General features: G+C 38.8%; 1 protein-coding gene across 1 annotated transcript in view; it reads left to right on the top strand.

The window, feature by feature from the left end:
• Nucleotides 1-15,688, top strand: part of LOC123766537 (synaptic vesicle glycoprotein 2C) — a 61,926-nt gene extending 46,238 nt beyond the window's left edge. The window contains exons 12-13 of the mRNA XM_045755766.2: nt 10,937-11,096; nt 12,067-15,688. Of these exons, the coding sequence (XP_045611722.2) occupies nt 10,937-11,096; nt 12,067-12,247 (341 nt within the window). The 3' untranslated portion in view covers nt 12,248-15,688. The remainder of the gene's footprint in view (nt 1-10,936; nt 11,097-12,066) is intronic.
• The last annotated feature ends 1,981 nt before the right edge of the window (nt 15,689-17,669 follow it).

The raw sequence follows: 17,669 nt of genomic DNA, 5'->3' as shown, positions 1-17,669 counted from the left end.
GGGAGTGAGAAAGCAAACACCAGAGAGATTTGGGTGTATGGGGCCAGACGGTGTAATTACCTAGGTAATTACCTAAGTGTAGTTACAGGATGAGAGCTACGCTCGTGGTGTCCCGTCTTCCCAGCACTCTTTGTCATATAACGCTTTGAAACTACTGATGGTCTTTTGCCTCCACCACCTTCTCACCTAACTTGTTCCAACCATCTACCACTCTGTTTGTGATAGTGAATTTTCTTATATTTCTTCGGCATCTGTATTTAGCTAGTTTAAATCTATGACCTCTTGTTCTTGAAGTTCCAGGTCTCGGGAAATCTTCCCTATCGATTTTAACAATTCCTGTTACTATTTTGTATGTAGTGATCATATTGCCTCTTTTTCTTCTATCTTCTAGTTTTTGCATATTTAATGCCGCTAACTTCTCCTCATAACTCTTGTCCTTCAGTTCTGGGAGCCACTTAGTGGCATGTCTTTGCACCTTTTCCAGTTTGTTGATGTGCTTCTTAAGATATGGGCACCATACAACTGCTGCATATTCCAGCTTTGGTGTAACAAAAGTTATGAACAATTTCTTTATTATTTCTCCATCCATATATTTAAAAAGCAATTCTAAAGTTAGAAAGTGTAGCATAGGTTCCTCGCACAATGTTCTTAATGTGGTCCTCAGGTGACAGTTTGTTTTATCTAGAACCACCCCTAGATTTCTTTCTTTATCAGAATTTTTTAAAGATTTCTCACATAATTTATAGGTTGTGTGGGGGTCTATGTTCTCCTCTTCCACATTCCATAACATGGCATTTATTCACATTAAATTCCATTTGCCAAGTGGTGCTTTATTTATTTATTTTGTCCAGGTCTTCTTGAAGGGCATGACAATCATCTAAGGTGAATGAACATTACTGATGCAAGAACTGAACACTGTGGTACTCCACTTGTGACATTGCTCGAGTCCAATACATTGCCTCTAATTACTGCCCTCATTTTTCTATCAGTTAGAAAATTTTTCATCCATGTTAGAAGCTTACCTGCCACCCCTCCTATATGTTTCAGTTTCCAGAATAATCGCTTATGTGGAACACTGTCGCAAACCTTTTTTAGGTCCAGATAGATGCAATCAACCCAACCATCTATTTCCTGTAAAATCTCTGTGGCTCGATCATAGAAACTGAGTAAATTCGTTACACAGAATCTTCCAGATCGAAAACCATACTGTCTGTCTGATATTATATCGTTTTTCTCCAGGTGTTCTATCCATTTATTTTTAATTATTTTTCCAATATTTTGACTATTACACTTGTCAATGATTCAGGTCTATAATTGAGGGGTTCTTCCCTGCTGTCAATTTTGTAGATTGGAATGTAAACATTGTGGTTATAAGCACAGTAGTATAAACTACAGGTTTAAGGATTTCATATAAAACTATTATAACAAGAAAGGGTACATAAATAAAAATGTGTAGACTATATGAAAACAAATAGCAGTACTAGGGAAAGGACATGACCTGGGAATGCATAATTTTTTTTTTTTTTTTTTTTTTTTTTTTTTTTTGAGATATATACAAGAGTTGTTACATTCTTGTACAGCCACTAGTACGCGTAGCGTTTCGGGCAAGTCCTTAATCCTATGGTCCCTGGAATACGATCCCCTGCCGCGAAGAATCGTTAAGTCGTTACCACTTTTGTTTAAGTGGTCAAGGCAGCAGAGGAAGGTAAAAAGTCTGAAGAAGCTGGAATTGAGAAAGGAAGACAATATCCAGTGAAACAGAAGGTATGTTCTATGAAGTCAGAAGTGGGGAACTTTGAAATTAGTGGGAAGCTAGTTTCATTGGAACTTGACAATTGGTGCTGCAGTGGAACTTGATAATTGGTGTTGCAGTGTTAACATTGTCAAAGGATTGGGCAGATTCCTTGCATTTAAGGATTAAAACCTTGTTTGAAATCATTAATTACCTATGATAATGTCAAAATTAGAGTACAGTACATAGGAAGGTTTCTACAAAAGTAGGATATAACAGGAAGGAGATTGTCCATGATTTTTGTAGTAGATTCATTTAACCCTATGACATAATGTTCAATGAGGGTTAGTTTCAGTTTCTGAGTTATGTTAAAAACAAAAACATCAAAGCAGAAACTACATATTAAACAGTCAAATGCTTAAGATTTAGAGTAATCATGTCAGAAGACCCCACTTATTGAACAAATCCACAAGGGCCGTGACGAGGATTCGAACCTGTGTCCGAGAGTGTCCCAGACGCTGCCTTAATTGACTGAGCTACGACATGGTCAAAAGGAGTTGAAACCGAAGTTCTTCTGAACTTACTGGATCCTGCAGCCTCTCCAAGGCACAAACCAGGGTTTTACACAACTCCCCCCCCATGCACTCGAGCTATGTCAATAGGCTGTTCTCCCTCTTCGCCCTTACATCATTACACACAGAAATCACAAATATTTACCTCACATATCATAGCGTTTCGGGCAAGTCCTGAAACTAACAGATAATTTTTAGATAATTAACAGTAAAATTGACAAAAAATGTTTGCTGGTACTTTACAGCTTTACTTTACAGGTACAGATGATTTTAAGTAGAATAATTATTTATTTATTTATTTATTTTTTTTTTGTTTTGAGATATATACAAGAGTTGTTACATTCTTGTACAGCCACTAGTACGCGTAGCGTTTCGGGCAGGTCCCTGGAATATGATCCCCTGCCGCGAAGAATCGTTTTTTCATCCAAGTACACATTTTACTGTTGCGTTAAACAGAGGCTACAGTTAAGTAATTGCGCCCAGTAAATCCTCCCCGGCCAGGATACGAACCCATGACATAGCGCTCGCGGAACGCCAGGCGAGTGTCTTACCACTACACCACGGAGACTATAGTAAATTATAGTAAATGGAAAAATATGTTTACCGGTACATTGCAAGAAATTTTGACATAAAAGCAGATTAGAATAATACACAATAATAACAATACTGTACATAATAATGAACAAGGATTACTAGGTATATTAGAAAACATCTCAGGGTTATACATTGGTTCACTGAAGCACAATATGAGGATCATTTCAAGGAATAATGCAGTAGAATATGCACTCAATACAACAACCATGATATCAGATAATCTATGATTACAATGGTAAAGTAATATGGCTTAGATACAGGTTCGTTTAAAGGTTCTTTTAAAGAACACAACAAATTTGCTGTCATAAATGCAAAAAAAAGTGACAGGTTGGATCAATAGAACCTTCCAAACTAGATGCCAGACTAATAATACTTTTTAAGACATAAGTGGTCTCTTGCGTGGAATAGTGTTGCACACTAACAGCCACATTCAAAGCTGGAGAAATTGCTGGCCTGGAGAGTGTGCAAAGATCTTTTACCACTAGAATCCACTCAATAAAAGATCTAGATTATCGGGACTGCCTAAAAATTGTAAATCTGTATTCCGTAGAGTGCAGGCAGGAGAGATGCATAGTAATTTATTCTTGGAAAATATTAGAAGGACTGAATCCAAATCTGGACACAGAAATAACACCACATGAGACCAGAAGGCATGGCAGGATGTGAAAAATAGCCCCACTGAAAAACAGAGGTGCAATAGGCACACTGAGAGAAAATTAAATCAACATCAAAGGCCTAGAACTTTTCAAGACTTTTCCTACACATACGGTGCATAACTGGTTGACTCCTTGCTGTGTTCAAAAGAGAACTAGACAAGCACCTACAAAAGATACTTGATCAGCCAGACTGTGACTTGTACGTCAGGCTGTGAGCAGTGGCATCTAACAGCCTGGTTGATCAGACCAGCAACTAGGAGTCCTGTTCAGGGACCGGGTTGTTGGGATGTTGATCCTTGAAATCCACAGGTACTTAACTCTAGCCTATGTGGAAGAGACCTGATGGAGAAAGTGGGAATTTTCCTGGCTGGTCTGGGTGAATTGTTTATGGTGAAGAAGATAAATAGTGCAGAATATTATTATTATTATTATTTATTAGAAGACGCAGAAGATGTAGATAAACCAATTGCTAGCATGATGACAAAAATCCATCTCAAAAGGGTAGTGTGCCGAGTTCCTTGTGCTATTTTTAGGAATATGGAATGATTCAAAACTCATGTGGGTACACAGGTTAAAGGATTTCATATAGAACTATTATAACAAGAAAGGGCACAAATAAAATTGCATTCTGTTCCTGAGGACTCCAGTAAACAGATGCCATCTTGAAAAAACTGTCTGCATCCCTTCTGTCTGTGAGTGCCTCAGTACTTTCAGAACAACCAAGGTTGGTGCATGCAGCAGCAGCTCACACACAGCACAGCTGTGTAGGTCAAGGCTACATCAAGACTTAATAATATTAATAAATTAAGTAACTGCAATTATTTTGTGATGATAGTGTCATAGATGATCTTGACTGTAATAAAAACTATGTACAATGTTAACATATCAGTGAACACAATGATAGCTATGGGGTTCACAGCAGGAAGCAGATATTCACAGCACACAGCCACAGTTTCTTATACTGTACTATATCTCCGCATCATGCAACATGACCCCCATGTTCCTTTAGAAAATAATCTTGAGGAAAACTATTCATGTTCATGATTTAGTGACAGTAATCTGACAATAGCAGTGTTGTGGCTAGAATTAGTGATGTGCGTAGTATACTGAAGGCATTTTACTGTGTCAGGGGATCTGTTGGCATCATCTGGTTGTAGTGTGTGGCTGTATGCTGTGCTAATATTTCATTACCACACCCACCAGAATTACTTAGTGGTTTGTTATGGTTTATAAAAAGTTAGCTGTATATGATGTATGTATATATAGTGTAATAATGGCAAAAACTGTGTTTTATTGTTCAAAGAATATAATATTGTGTGCATGTTAGTGTGTAATACAAATACACGCATATAATACACAAATACATATAGGGGGAAACCCCTACGGCTCCCCGGAGCTTACCAGGCTAACATGTATGTATTAAACCGTGGCATCAGTTAATTGGAGTTCTTGCCTACTGGGGACCTCGAGCCAGAACCTGGCCCTCTCAGAGAGGCACGAGGAGCAATGGCTTATGGAAACCCCTATGTACTGTATTTGGAAGCATTCCATGTCTGCCATCGACCGGGGTCTGGCACCCAGAAAGGTAGGCAAAACAAAGCAAACCCGAACAGAGAGGCAAAACTCCCAAACTAAAACAAACAAACAAGTAAACGTCACTAACTCCGCGCGCCAATTGTCCACGCAGCCCTCCCCACGCCGGCCGCTACGGCATTCAGTTCCTCGGCTGATGTGGACAGTGACGGTCATCGACTCTGGCCTCTGACTCTTGCAGTTCTGTGCCTTGATATAGAAGTTTGGGTACAGGCGGCTTTGACGTTGCATGCTCGATATCGGTTGCTACAGCACGCTAGTTTGGTTGCTCTTCCGGATGCCCCAAGGCTGCTGCACTTGGGTGCAGCCTAAGGGACCCGGACTTGGGGGGCATTAGTCACTTCAACTTTGGTTTTGTCCCCACTCTCATGTCCTTTCCCAGTTGGTGTTGTTCGTCCTGCTCTTCCCCCCCCTTCAGATACCACATACTCACATCAAAAGTTCATTGAAGTGCAAACTAACATAAAAACCCATAATAGAATTAAAAAAAGGTCAAGTGAGAGGGGTTATTCAATAAATTCAGTTTAATAATAAAAGAATAGATTGGAATAAATAAACATGAGACTTACAAATATTCAATGGGAACTGTTCAAAGTAATAAAAATCCCATGCATGAAATAGTACAACTGACTGCCAAAGCATATAGTCTGTTCAAAACATGTCCCTTTGCAGAAAGCCAGAAAGAGAACCAGCTTAGAAAGAGAACACAGATGACACTGCAGAAGAAGGAAAAAATAATAGAAATATTTATTACGCAGACACGACTATCCCTACAAGGAAAGAATAATTTAAAAAGGAGACTGAAGAAATAGAAAGAGACTGAAGGAATCATGTCAGATTGAAAAAATGGAATTAGGACAGAAAGTCATACAAGATACAAAAAAAAAAAAAAATCCAAATATTTCTTCACATGCAAAATCAAAATCAAAACCCCTCTTTCAGTATTGGACCTATGCTTAGAAGTCTTTTTGCTTGCTTAGTGATGATCGCGCTTGTAAAAAATTTCAGTATTTTTATGGTTTTTGTTTTTTTGAACATAAAAGAAATTATTATATATCATGCCATGGGTCCCACAAATGTCAGTGGTAAGGTTCAACCTAAGAAAACGCATTTGAGAATGACCATCGAGGAAAAACAAGAGATCATTCGTAAACATGAAAATGGTATGTGTGTTGTTGATGTAGAGTAGAGTATGTCCTTTCCTCATTTATTAAGAAAATCTATGCAGTATGGAAAGAATGGCAAAGTTTTGCTGAAAAGTGTCACCCAAATCAAGCTGTAGCAGATCGTTGTGTTAACCTTTTTAATGTTAGTGATGTCTCACTTCAGACAAGTCTCAATGTAGGGAAAAACAAGTGTCGCTAGACAGGTTTTTAGTGAGAAAAACAAGTAGTGAGCCATAGCCAGGTCCTAGTAGTATGCAGGCAAAATGTAGGAGAGAGAGTACCCCCAGAAAAGTCATCAATGCTTGATATTATAATGGAAGGTTACTCCCCTTCCAAAGACTAACACCTCTCTTCTTCTCCTCCTCCTCACCATCTTCCATATGCCAACAAGAGTCCTCATTCAAGGTAAGATAAGCATACTGTATTGTAGTGTTATTTGGTATAAATGTATTTTTAAGTTAATATTTTTGGGGGTGGTTATCTTGAGGTTATCTTGAGATGATTTGTGGGCTTTTAGTGTCCCTGCGGCCCTGTCCTCGGCCAGGCCTCCACCCCCAGGAAGCAGCCCGTGACAGCTGACTAGCACCCAGGTACCTATTTTACTGCTAGGTAACAGGGGTATAGGGTGAAAGAAACTCTGCCCATTGTTTCTCGCCGGCGCCTGGGATCGAACCCAGGACCACAGGATCACTAGTCCAGCGTGCTGTCCGCTCGGCCGACCGGCTCCCTGAGGCCGACTGGTGTGGAACGGATTAATTCAGTTTACATTATTTCTTATGAGAAAATTCGTTTCGACTTACGAATTGTTGACTTACGACCTGTCTCTGGGAACAGATTAAATTCGTAAGTCGAGGCCCCACTCGACATAATAACACACACATAATAACATAGGATAAAAACCCATACTTGTGTAGACGGTGGTACTTCCGTTTACGAATTTAATCCGTTCCCCAGAGACGGTTCGTAAACCAAAAATTCATAAACCGAAACAAATTTTCCCATAAAAAATAATATAAATTGAATTAATCCGTTCCACACTTCCAAAAATATTAACTTCAAAATACATTTCATACATAATACTACAAATATATTATACTTCAGTATGTACAAGTTATATCTTGCCTTTATTGATGACTTTTGTTGGTGTATGGAAGACAGTAAGGAGGGGGATGGGGGAGGAGAAGAGGTGTTAGTGTTTGTGTTTGGAAGGGGAGTCCCCTTCTATCAGGCAATCAGGCAATGATGACTTCTCTTGGGTACTCTCTCTGTCTCCTACGTTTTGCAGGCATACCACTAGGACCTGGTTGTGGCTCACAGCTTGCTTGACTTACTAGGAATCTGTCCTAAACACTTGTTTTTCCCTACATTTTAACACTTGTCCCAAACACTACACATTCCCTGTGGTGTAGTTGGTAAGCCACTCGCCTGGCGTTTCGCGAGCACTTTGTCCTGGGTTCATATCCTTATCGGGGAGGATTTACTGGGTGTCAATTTTTAACTGTAGCCTCTGTTTACCCAACAGTAAAATGGGTACCTGGTTGTTAAACAATTTGGTTTGGTCGTATTCCGGGTCCATAGGATAAAGGACTTGCCTGAAATGCTTCACATGCTAGTGGCTGTATAAGAATATAAGAACTCTTGTATATATAATTAAAAACGTGTCTGTAGTGAGACATCACATTGTCATTAAAATGGTTAATAATGTAACAGCCTGCCACAGCTTTATCTGGGTGACTTTTACTTTTCAGCAAAACTTTGCAGTTCTTCCCATACTGCACACATTTTCTTAATTAATGAGAAAGGGACATTCTCTACAGCCTCCTCCTCCCATGAAGAAATTTCCTCAGCTGTCTTTTGTTGCTGCTCCTTGTGAAGGACTAAGCATTCGTCGGTGGTCAGTTCTTTGCTGTGTTTCTCCACCAACTCCTCCACATCAGCACCATCCAACCTATCTAGTTCAACAACTCTCATACATTTTCATGTTAATGAATGATCTCTTGTTTTTCTCTAGCGTCATCCTCACATTTTCTTAGGTTGAACCTTACCACTGACTTTCTTGGGACCCATGGTGTGATATATAATAATTACTTTTATGTTGAGAAAAAAAAAATGAAATTCATTATGTAAAAAGAATTCAAACCCGATCGTCACTAGGCAGGAGGCACTGGTAAACTGAAGCATGCCTCACCCTTGCCACCAGGAACCACGCACTCGGTCAACCCATGCGTGTATCAACAAACTTTCCAAGCGCTGCAAAGCTCGTAAACTGAGTCAAATTTTTCGAAGAAATTGAGCTCATAAACTGAAAAATTCATAACATTGGGCATTTGTAAACCTAGGTTCCACTATACAGTATTTGAAATTCATGTAAGGAATTTACACCAAGTCGTTTGACTGCACTCTCCTGAGTGCTTTATCAAGGTCTGAGTATGTGATTAGGATGAGACTTACACCTCAACATTTAATCCTTTATAAGACCTTGATAAAGCACTCTGGAGCATGTGAAAGACTTCATAAATTTCATATATACACAAGTGTGGGTTTTTATCTATTATAATTATTATTATTATTATTATTATTATTATTATTATTATTATGTAAGAGTGATAATTATTAATTAATTATATTATTATTATAATAATTATTACAATAATAATTGTTGTATTTAATAATTATCACTCTTCCTTCTACTTGGTCTTGAAGGAAACTGGCCTCGGGTGAAAGAGGGCTGTGACGATCTCTGGAACCCATAGGTGCGGGACCGGGACGTTCGCCTCCTGGGGCTCGTGCGGCCCAAGCTCTTCTTCAGGAGGCTGGAGTCGTTCTTGCCCTTGCTGGGGTGATTCTTCTTTGGCCCCGAACAAGGTGGTCTGCGGGTTTAGAGTCCCTGTGTCTTCTTTCACCAACTTCGAGGTCAACTCCGGAACTCTCAGTTCCTGCGACGGCACTGGAACCAATCGTGTTGGCATTTGCCTTTCCATTGGAGACTTTTGGTGTCATGGAGAGGGTCGCCCAGGATGTTACCCATCCTGCTGCATGGGTAACAGCTTCTCCTCCATATCAACCTACCCTGGCTTTGCGCCCTGGAGAGGCCACTCCAGACTGACAACCAGAGCGCAACCCCATAGTCTCCTGAGACTGATGGATGCCTACTACTATTATTATTATTATTATTATTTTTATTATTATTATTATTATTATTATTATTATTATTATTATTATTATTATTATTATTATAATACTAGTACTGAATACCACAACCAGGCTGCCTGGCTCTGATTTCCAGTTGACTCCCCAAGTCAGTTCTGTTCTTGATGTTGGTATCACCACACTAACCTATAGTGCTTCCAGTTATGCCAGCACATGAGCAAGCCTCAAAGCTTCAAGCTAAGTGCTGGCCATCCTTGGACTTACATTCTGTGGGGGTCATTTGCTTTATTGCATTGTTTCCAATTTTAGTGTTGCTTTGATTCCAGTCATTCTGTTTTCATTCGGTCATTGTGTCATTCTGCAAGTTGTCTTGTGCATTTTTCCATCTTCGGCCTGTTCCTGCTTCTCCTGAGCCATTATAGAACTGAATCAGTGTAGAATTGAGGGTAGAGCAGCCGGCTGACCGGTCTATCTCCCTGCTTTTCCCACACGAAGGGAGGAGGAGGGACGAACGAGCTCCTGCTAGTTTCATGAATATTTGATCGTTTGTTTGCATTGTTGTTACTTTTGTGATTTTGAGGCGTTGGTCTCACTTCTTACCAGTAGCAGTCTGTTTCGTCTTGCTGCTTTTCTGGTTGTGGCGGACATGATTAAAATTCACAGACAATTTTATCATAGTTCAACTGCTTTCTGCACCTCTATAGAGGGGGCCAGATTCTGGCTCGTGGTCCCCGGTAGGCTGAAAAGAACTCCATGTTTGAGTGCACCTAGTAGTTTGGCACTACACGCTCATTACTCGAAATGCTCGTAAATGGAGTCGCTCGTCACTCGAGGCTCCACTGTATATCAGCACTCTAGCTTCATGGAGTTTTCAGAGCTTACCCAGAAATTAGAGTTTCATTACAGTTATGCACTGTAACCAGTTATACACTGTAAATGTACAAAAAATGTACCAGTTATACACTGTAAAAATCAGTTATACACTGATTTTTCAAGTTGTATTTGTTAATTTTTCATTTCAAATTGGGAGCAATACTTTAAAAGTTTCACATACTGTATTATATAATGTGTATAGTTCTAACTTTTTGTGAAATAGTTTTTTGATTGATGCAAGAATTAGTTATAAATTTTTAAATGTGTATCTTTTGGGATTAAAGGTTATTTTATATCAATTAAACAAAACTGAATAAATCATTCTCATTGATGAAGTTTAGATTCTTTTATCATTGATCAAGGGAACATTTATTTTTCATGATATGGCACATTAACACATCTTTTTCCTGGTATGAATATACTACAATATATAAAGATCAACTGGACAGTATTATGTTTAGTATAATTTCACTGGTAATTTCTATAGATAAGGCATTTGTGGATTTTACTTAAGCATTTCTTGTACTGTATAATAGTTGTGAAGCAGTAAAGGCTTCGTTTTGCCAATGTTTTTAATTTCACTTTATGGCTTTCTTTCAGGTGTGTCCATGGCATTGTCATCAATATCAGCATTCTTCATATGGTTTCTTGACAGTAAAATTGGTGTAATTGTGTTTGAAGCTGTATTTAATTTTATTTTTATATCTGGTTGGAATGCCCTTGATATTGCGTCAACTGAAGCTTTTCCCACTCATATCAGGTATGTAACTTGAAAGTCACTTATTTCTTAGATCTTTTATACATCAAAATGCCACAGAAAATAAATAAAAGATTAGGGATAAAAATGTATGCAGAAGCAGAGATAAATATTATTATGGTTTTCCTTAAAATTTGCTAGTGTGTAATTACCTAAGTGCAGTTACAGGATGAGAGCTACACTTGTGGTGTTCTGTCTTCCCAGTACTCTGCCTTGTCCTGGTCCCAATCATTGTGTTCCCTTGTCCTGGTCCCAACCACTGTCCACTTGTCCTGGTTCTAATCATTGTCCCCTTGTTCTGGTCCCAATCATTGTCCCCTTGTCATGGTTCCAGTCATTGTCCCCTTGTCCTGGCCCCAGTCATTTGTCCCTTGTTCTGGTTCCAATCATTGTGTTCCCTTGTCCTGGTCCCAACCATTGTCCCCTTGTCCTGGTCCCAATCATTGTCCCCTTGTCCTGGTCCCAATCATTGTCCCCTTGTCCTGGTCCCAATCATTGCCCCCTTGTCCTGGTCCCATCCATTGTCCCAATGTTCTGGTCCCAATCATTGTCCCCTTGTCCTGGTCCTAATCATTGTGTTCTCCCATCCTGGTCTGAGCCATTGTGTCCATGTTCTGGTTGTTGTCAGTCACCATGTTGGAACCTTGGTGCAGTTTGATTGGTATGGAGGTATCCAGATCAGCTAGCAACAGGGAGCCACCTTGAATTTAACAGAAAAGCACATTTCATTATAGTCAGTGCTGAGTTTTTGGTGTCGTTTTTACCAAATAGTGCAGGAAATGTAGAGTTTAAACCTCAATATCCAATGTCCAGCAACCATCAAAGTATGAGCGATTTTACCCAATGAGAAAACATGGATTTTATTATTATTCCTTTGCATAAAATACACAGATTAGTAAGGGTTTCAATTTGATAAATTATAACACTGCATCTATTTAATTTTTTTTACTAGCTCTGTTCCTTATTTTTACAGGACTACAGCATATGGTTTCCTTAGCGCTGCATCACGAATTGCTGGAGTTTTGGGGTCACTGTGTTTTGGTCAGTTTATTTACTCTAGTCGGGCAATTCCTATGCTCGCTACTTCCGCAGTCCTAATGATTGGGGCTATTGTCTCCCTTAAACTCCAAGAGACCAAAGATAATCTTTTATAAATAATTTTTTATTATGATTAACTTCTTGCAAGGAATTCTTACTTGGCAGGTTATATAAGAAATTCCCCTAATGTTTGTATAATAATATCTGAATTGTACAACTAATTTTTTGGTGAAGTTTGTCACATTTAGTTCATAAAGATATGGATTTTAACATTACAAAGTCAGGAATTGTGCATGGAACTTAATGGACACAAATATAAAAACCTGCAGATGAGCACCCCACAATTATTTGTTTTTAACTCCCAAAAATTAAATAAATAAACTTATTAATTAATACAGTGTAACCTCACTTGAACAGATAAATTGGAAATGAACCTGTTCTAGCCCTCTAAGAATTACATTTCATCATTCATTGAGCTATTGTTTTATTAATGTGCTTTCTAGGGAGGGAGCCACTTGATGGGTCCCTGGAGCCCCTTGGTGGGTTCCTAGAGCCTCTTGGTGGGTCTCTATACTGTGTGTCTGGACAGCCCTACACACTCACTTTGTCACAAAAGGCTCTTGAGAGTCATAAATACCTATTGGAGTCCAGAGACAAAATCTGGTCCATTCAATAGAGGCACAGGGAGCAGGAGATACTAGATCACTCTAACCAAGAAGAAAACCCCCATAAAAGTAGAGCAGACTAAAACATACAACTGCCATAAAAATAAAACCGAAACTGAAGCTAAAGACACAATAGTTAAGTTGTTAGGCCACTAGTTACACACTCCCACAACCATATGGGTGCCAACAAGAGCTCAGGGATCAATTGGAAACACTGAATAGTTAAGTGTCTGGTGCAACTTGACATTCTGTTTATTTCACCTTCCTTTGGGTCTAGGTTGTTCTAGATAAGTGTTGGCTATCCTTTGGACTCTGTCCTGCAAGGCCTGGCCTGTGCTTATGTTTGTTCCAAATTTTGGTGTCTGCTTCACATGCATGTTTTTATCAAAGCCTCTGTTGAGGGGACCTTTTGAGTCGCTTTTTTTGCTTCAAGCTACTGAGTGTGTTTTAAGAGTAACCATCCACAGGTGCTTGTGGGCACTGTCTCTTTCTGGCCAGTGTTACTTTCTAGGGAGATTCAGGTGTCTGTTGCTCCAGAGCTGCTTCCTCTCAGTGGGTTTTCTTCTGAGTAGTGCAATAGCTTTTGACTCCTGTACAATGCTTTGAGGTTTGGGCAGATGGGGTTCTACTATATGTGGGAGTGAGTGGTGGTGACTGTACTAGAATTATCTATGTGCCACTTAAACAATACCCAGTTGTCTGTGTTTCCCTAAGTTGTGTTCGGTGTTTGTTCACATAGGCAAGCATCCGATGTACCTGGTGTTCTTGGTTTGGTTTTATTTCTTCTGGATCCTGATAAGGCCCCCATCCTATACCCAGATCTTGGGTGTGGTTTGGCCATGGATCTTCTCCCAAGTCTGCTCTCATTGTTTGTTGTTTTTTTCAGGATGCTTGCGGTCAGGGCCAGATAAAGCTAGTGCGAGTTCCAATGCACATGTTATAAAGGGGCCCTAAATTTAAAAAGTACATAAATATTAAAACATAAATTATTGATTTGCATAGTAAAGTAATTTAATTTTTTCACTCGCTATACAGCATCTAATGACAAATATGTAAGTAATAGTATGGGAATGCCTACTATGGATGCCTACTACTCTACTAGTATTAGTTGCATGTAGGTATAAATTTCAACTGCCAAGAGTTGTCCTAGAAATTGACAAGAATAAGATTTCAACTGTCTCTTTTTCAACTGCTCTCTCATCACCACCAGGTGGTGAGAGACTGTAACTTGTGGTTCTAATGACCTAACTTTCTGTCCTCTAGTTGTCAGTTTTGTTTCTATATTCCTTGCAATTGTATGTTTTGGTACGCTCAGTCTTTCTGGTAGTTTTTTACTCTTGGTTAGGGTTATCTAGTATCCTAAGTTGTGCCTCTATTGAATGAATAAAATTTTGTCTCTGGTAGGCATTTATGACTCATAAGGGCTTGGTGTGATGTATTGTGTGTAGGGCTATCCAGGTAGCTAATAGCCCCAGGGAGACACCGAGTGGCCCCACCAGAAATAGGCGTTTCATTACATTCAATGCTTGATTTTTTCTGTTGCCCAAATGATTAAAACATCTTTCTGCGTATATCAGAAATAAAATATTGAACATACAAGGAAGTTTAAATATACTGAATGGTAAAATACGGTAGTGGAAGAAAATAGACAAATGTTAGAACAAATTAGAAAATCTGTATTTTCAAGACTAGCCCACTAAGTAGTTCACCTTAACTATAGTCTGTATTCCCTCACCTACCTCCAGGTGATGGCCCAACAAGAGCCTTGGTCAACAAGCGAGGCTCTGAACAGAGAATGACATTTCATATGTGCATGAGTACTTGTGTTGTTGCACTTGCTCATTTGGGAGATGGAGAACAGTGCCTTTTACCAGGTTTGCTAGAGCAAAACATTAAATGATCTTTAATTTATTCCAGGACTACTTTCACCCTTCCTTGTAGCTAGATGGGGGTTAGTGATTGTACTAGATATACATTTTTCTTGTGATTGGTTTGTATACTGGTGTCATTCATGCTGAAAGCACTGTATTTGTTTCTTGAGTGTCAGGGAATTTTTTTTACCTCAAAAAACCTGCTGGTTGGGTTATGATGGTTCCCCTGGCCAGTTTAAGAATCTGAACCTGCATTTTGCAGCTTTCCTGTATGTATCAGAATTCAGGATGGAATAAATGAGGGTTGGTCTCTATTTGTTTGTTTTGAGCAGTAGTACACAATATTTGCTACTATACAGTACTAATGGCAAAAGAATACTGTAGTTCAAAATTTCAAGAAAAAAATATAGGTACAGTATGATATTTCTGAGTCAAGCTGCTTCAACATGAAAACTTGGCGAGATGGCCACCATGTTCCGGTTAACTGAGGGTTTGGCCATTAGCAAATTCTTTCCAGCTATCCGAAGGTACTGGTTCACCACGATCCATTTGAGCAAGGTTACACTGTATCATTCATTTATGCTTGAAAGCTATCTGGCTACTAACCAGGTAAATATAAAACAATCATAACATTTGCCTAAAAAATATTTTAATATGTAATTAATCAGTTATCTGCGAGTTTGCAAGTCAGGTAGCCGCCATGGCCCAGAAACATGAATAATGGGCCAGATTAATGACAAAATATTAACATTAAAAAAATATTATTCCCAAAATGTCCAAATTTCCATATTTTTAATCTGAAATTTCTTCATGATGCATGAAGTGGATAATCTGCTTAAAAAATTAGAAAACATCACAAAAGAAAATGTAGAATGTTGGAATTTTTTTTGGGGGGACATTTCATCAGCAGAAAATTAACTGATTTGTTGGAGCCCAAAAATGTATCCATGCTTCAACATTTCTGTTGGCCAGGAAAATAGATCAAAGATATTATTATTATTATTATTATTATTATTATTATTATTATTATTATTATTATTATTATTATTATTATTATTATTATTATAATCAGAAGTTAATCCATAATTACCTCACTTTTAGACTGTTTTCAAACTTTAATATATGTATAAGAATAAGAAGTCAGGCAGTATTGCATGCCTGATAAGATGGGTTGTGAGCAAAATTTATTTTATATAAAATACAAAGGATTTCACTCTCATAAAGAATTATTACTTCTGTACCCTCTTGGTGTAGCCAGATTTTGCTCAGTTTTTGTTTTTCTCAACAAATTTTTGCTATATTTTGTCATAGTTTTTTTTTTTTTTAGCCCAAATGATAAAACAGATTTGAATATTCTGTAATTGGAAAAATAACTTACATACAGTAGTAAATTTTTATGTAAAAATATAGCATCATATATTTTCTAAGTTCAGATGCTTCTATAGCCAGCAGCTATATAATCCACCATGAATCATATCACCCACCAGGCTCTCACTACCTTTCTTTCCATCATGACAAGGATCTTTGTAAGTGTTCACAGTACATATGTAGGAAAGGGAGACAGTGGTAAGCCTAATTTAAACCACTATCGAGAATATCAACAGCTTACTATGATATTCAAGATTGAAGCACAACTTTCCACTATGAAAGTAAAAATTAGAAGTACAGTACCCACACCACCATTATAACGGGGGGGAACAGGAGTCGGCTATCCTCACTTTTAGTCCAGTCAACCACCCATCACCTTCATAGTGCTTTGAAGTGGTGGTTTAAATTATTTCTTTTGTTTTGATTATCTAATGTAGGTGGTAGGTGGTGTTCTATGCTTTTAGTGTTCACTTTAGAGTGTGGTGTATCAGTATTTTGTCACTGGCTATTGCTATTCACTGCAGCTGTGTTTTTGGATTATCTTTCCCTGATACTATTTGATGAAGGTCAATAGCCCCAATAATATCTTTTCTACAGTTGTTTGGCTCTTGTTTTCAGTATGGTTTAGCTCCTGATGATTTCTACAACTGCCTTAGTTGTGCCTTGGGACTTTGTTACAAGCCTGTGCCTTGGTTCTGACCTTCCTTTAAATTGCTAATAAAATTTAAGGATAACCCACACTTAAGGTTCATTTAATATTTACCCTCTGTATGTTTGCTTGGCAGCTCTTCCTTTTAGTTTCACTGAATAGTATTGCATTGTTCTGGTTTTTCTTTTTGTTTAACCATGGCCTGGCCTTATTTCATCTTTGGGTTATGGTGTGTGGTTAATGCACTGCAAGTTAACAACTTTTTATAACTGGGCTTCCTCTTTGGTCTTTGTCCTGAAGTTACAGATCTCTGGTTCTCATGTTAAGTGTTCTCCTGTGGAATTTGACTAGTTGAGTCATTATTATGTTACCTCATTCTAAATTTGATTCTATTTTTTTGTGGGGAGTCCCATTGGCTCCCTGAAGCTAGTTTACTGATTAAGTGTCTCCCTACTTGGAGTCATGAATTGCAGAGTTCTTATATGCCTACTGGGGACCATGAGCTAGAACCTGGCCCCCCCTCAGAGAGGTGCAGAGAGCAACGGCCCATGAACACTTTACATGTAAAGTTTGTCGTATTACCATCAACCAGGGAAGCACCCAGTAAGATAGGCGAATCAAAAGAGACTACTGCCTGGTTGCAAAATGGAACCTGGTTGCAAAAATGGGACCTGGTTGCAAAATGTGATTCAGCCTGGATTCTAATGATTTCCTGTCTGCAAGGGTAGCGGTGGGAAATTGCAGGGGTGAATAATGCTGTAGAGTAGGCAGCAATGGATTTTTGACTTGCAGTTGGAGTAATGATGGTCCTGGGCACACAGGCTGCACTTCTGGACACTTGTTGGTGGAGTGGGAGGAATCGTAGCACCGAAAGCATTGTTGGAGCTCGTGGAATCATTCCTTCTTCACTTGGAAGGGGGAAATCTTAATGCAAAGCAGTGGAGACCATGTGTGGCAGCCTGGTTAGCCACAGCTAAGGTGGTAA

Source organism: Procambarus clarkii, chromosome 62, assembly GCF_040958095.1.
Source record: "Procambarus clarkii isolate CNS0578487 chromosome 62, FALCON_Pclarkii_2.0, whole genome shotgun sequence".
Taxonomy (NCBI): domain Eukaryota; kingdom Metazoa; phylum Arthropoda; class Malacostraca; order Decapoda; family Cambaridae; genus Procambarus; species Procambarus clarkii.
Note: the sequence above shows the minus strand (reverse complement) of the source record. Positions and strands in the feature narration are given on the sequence as shown.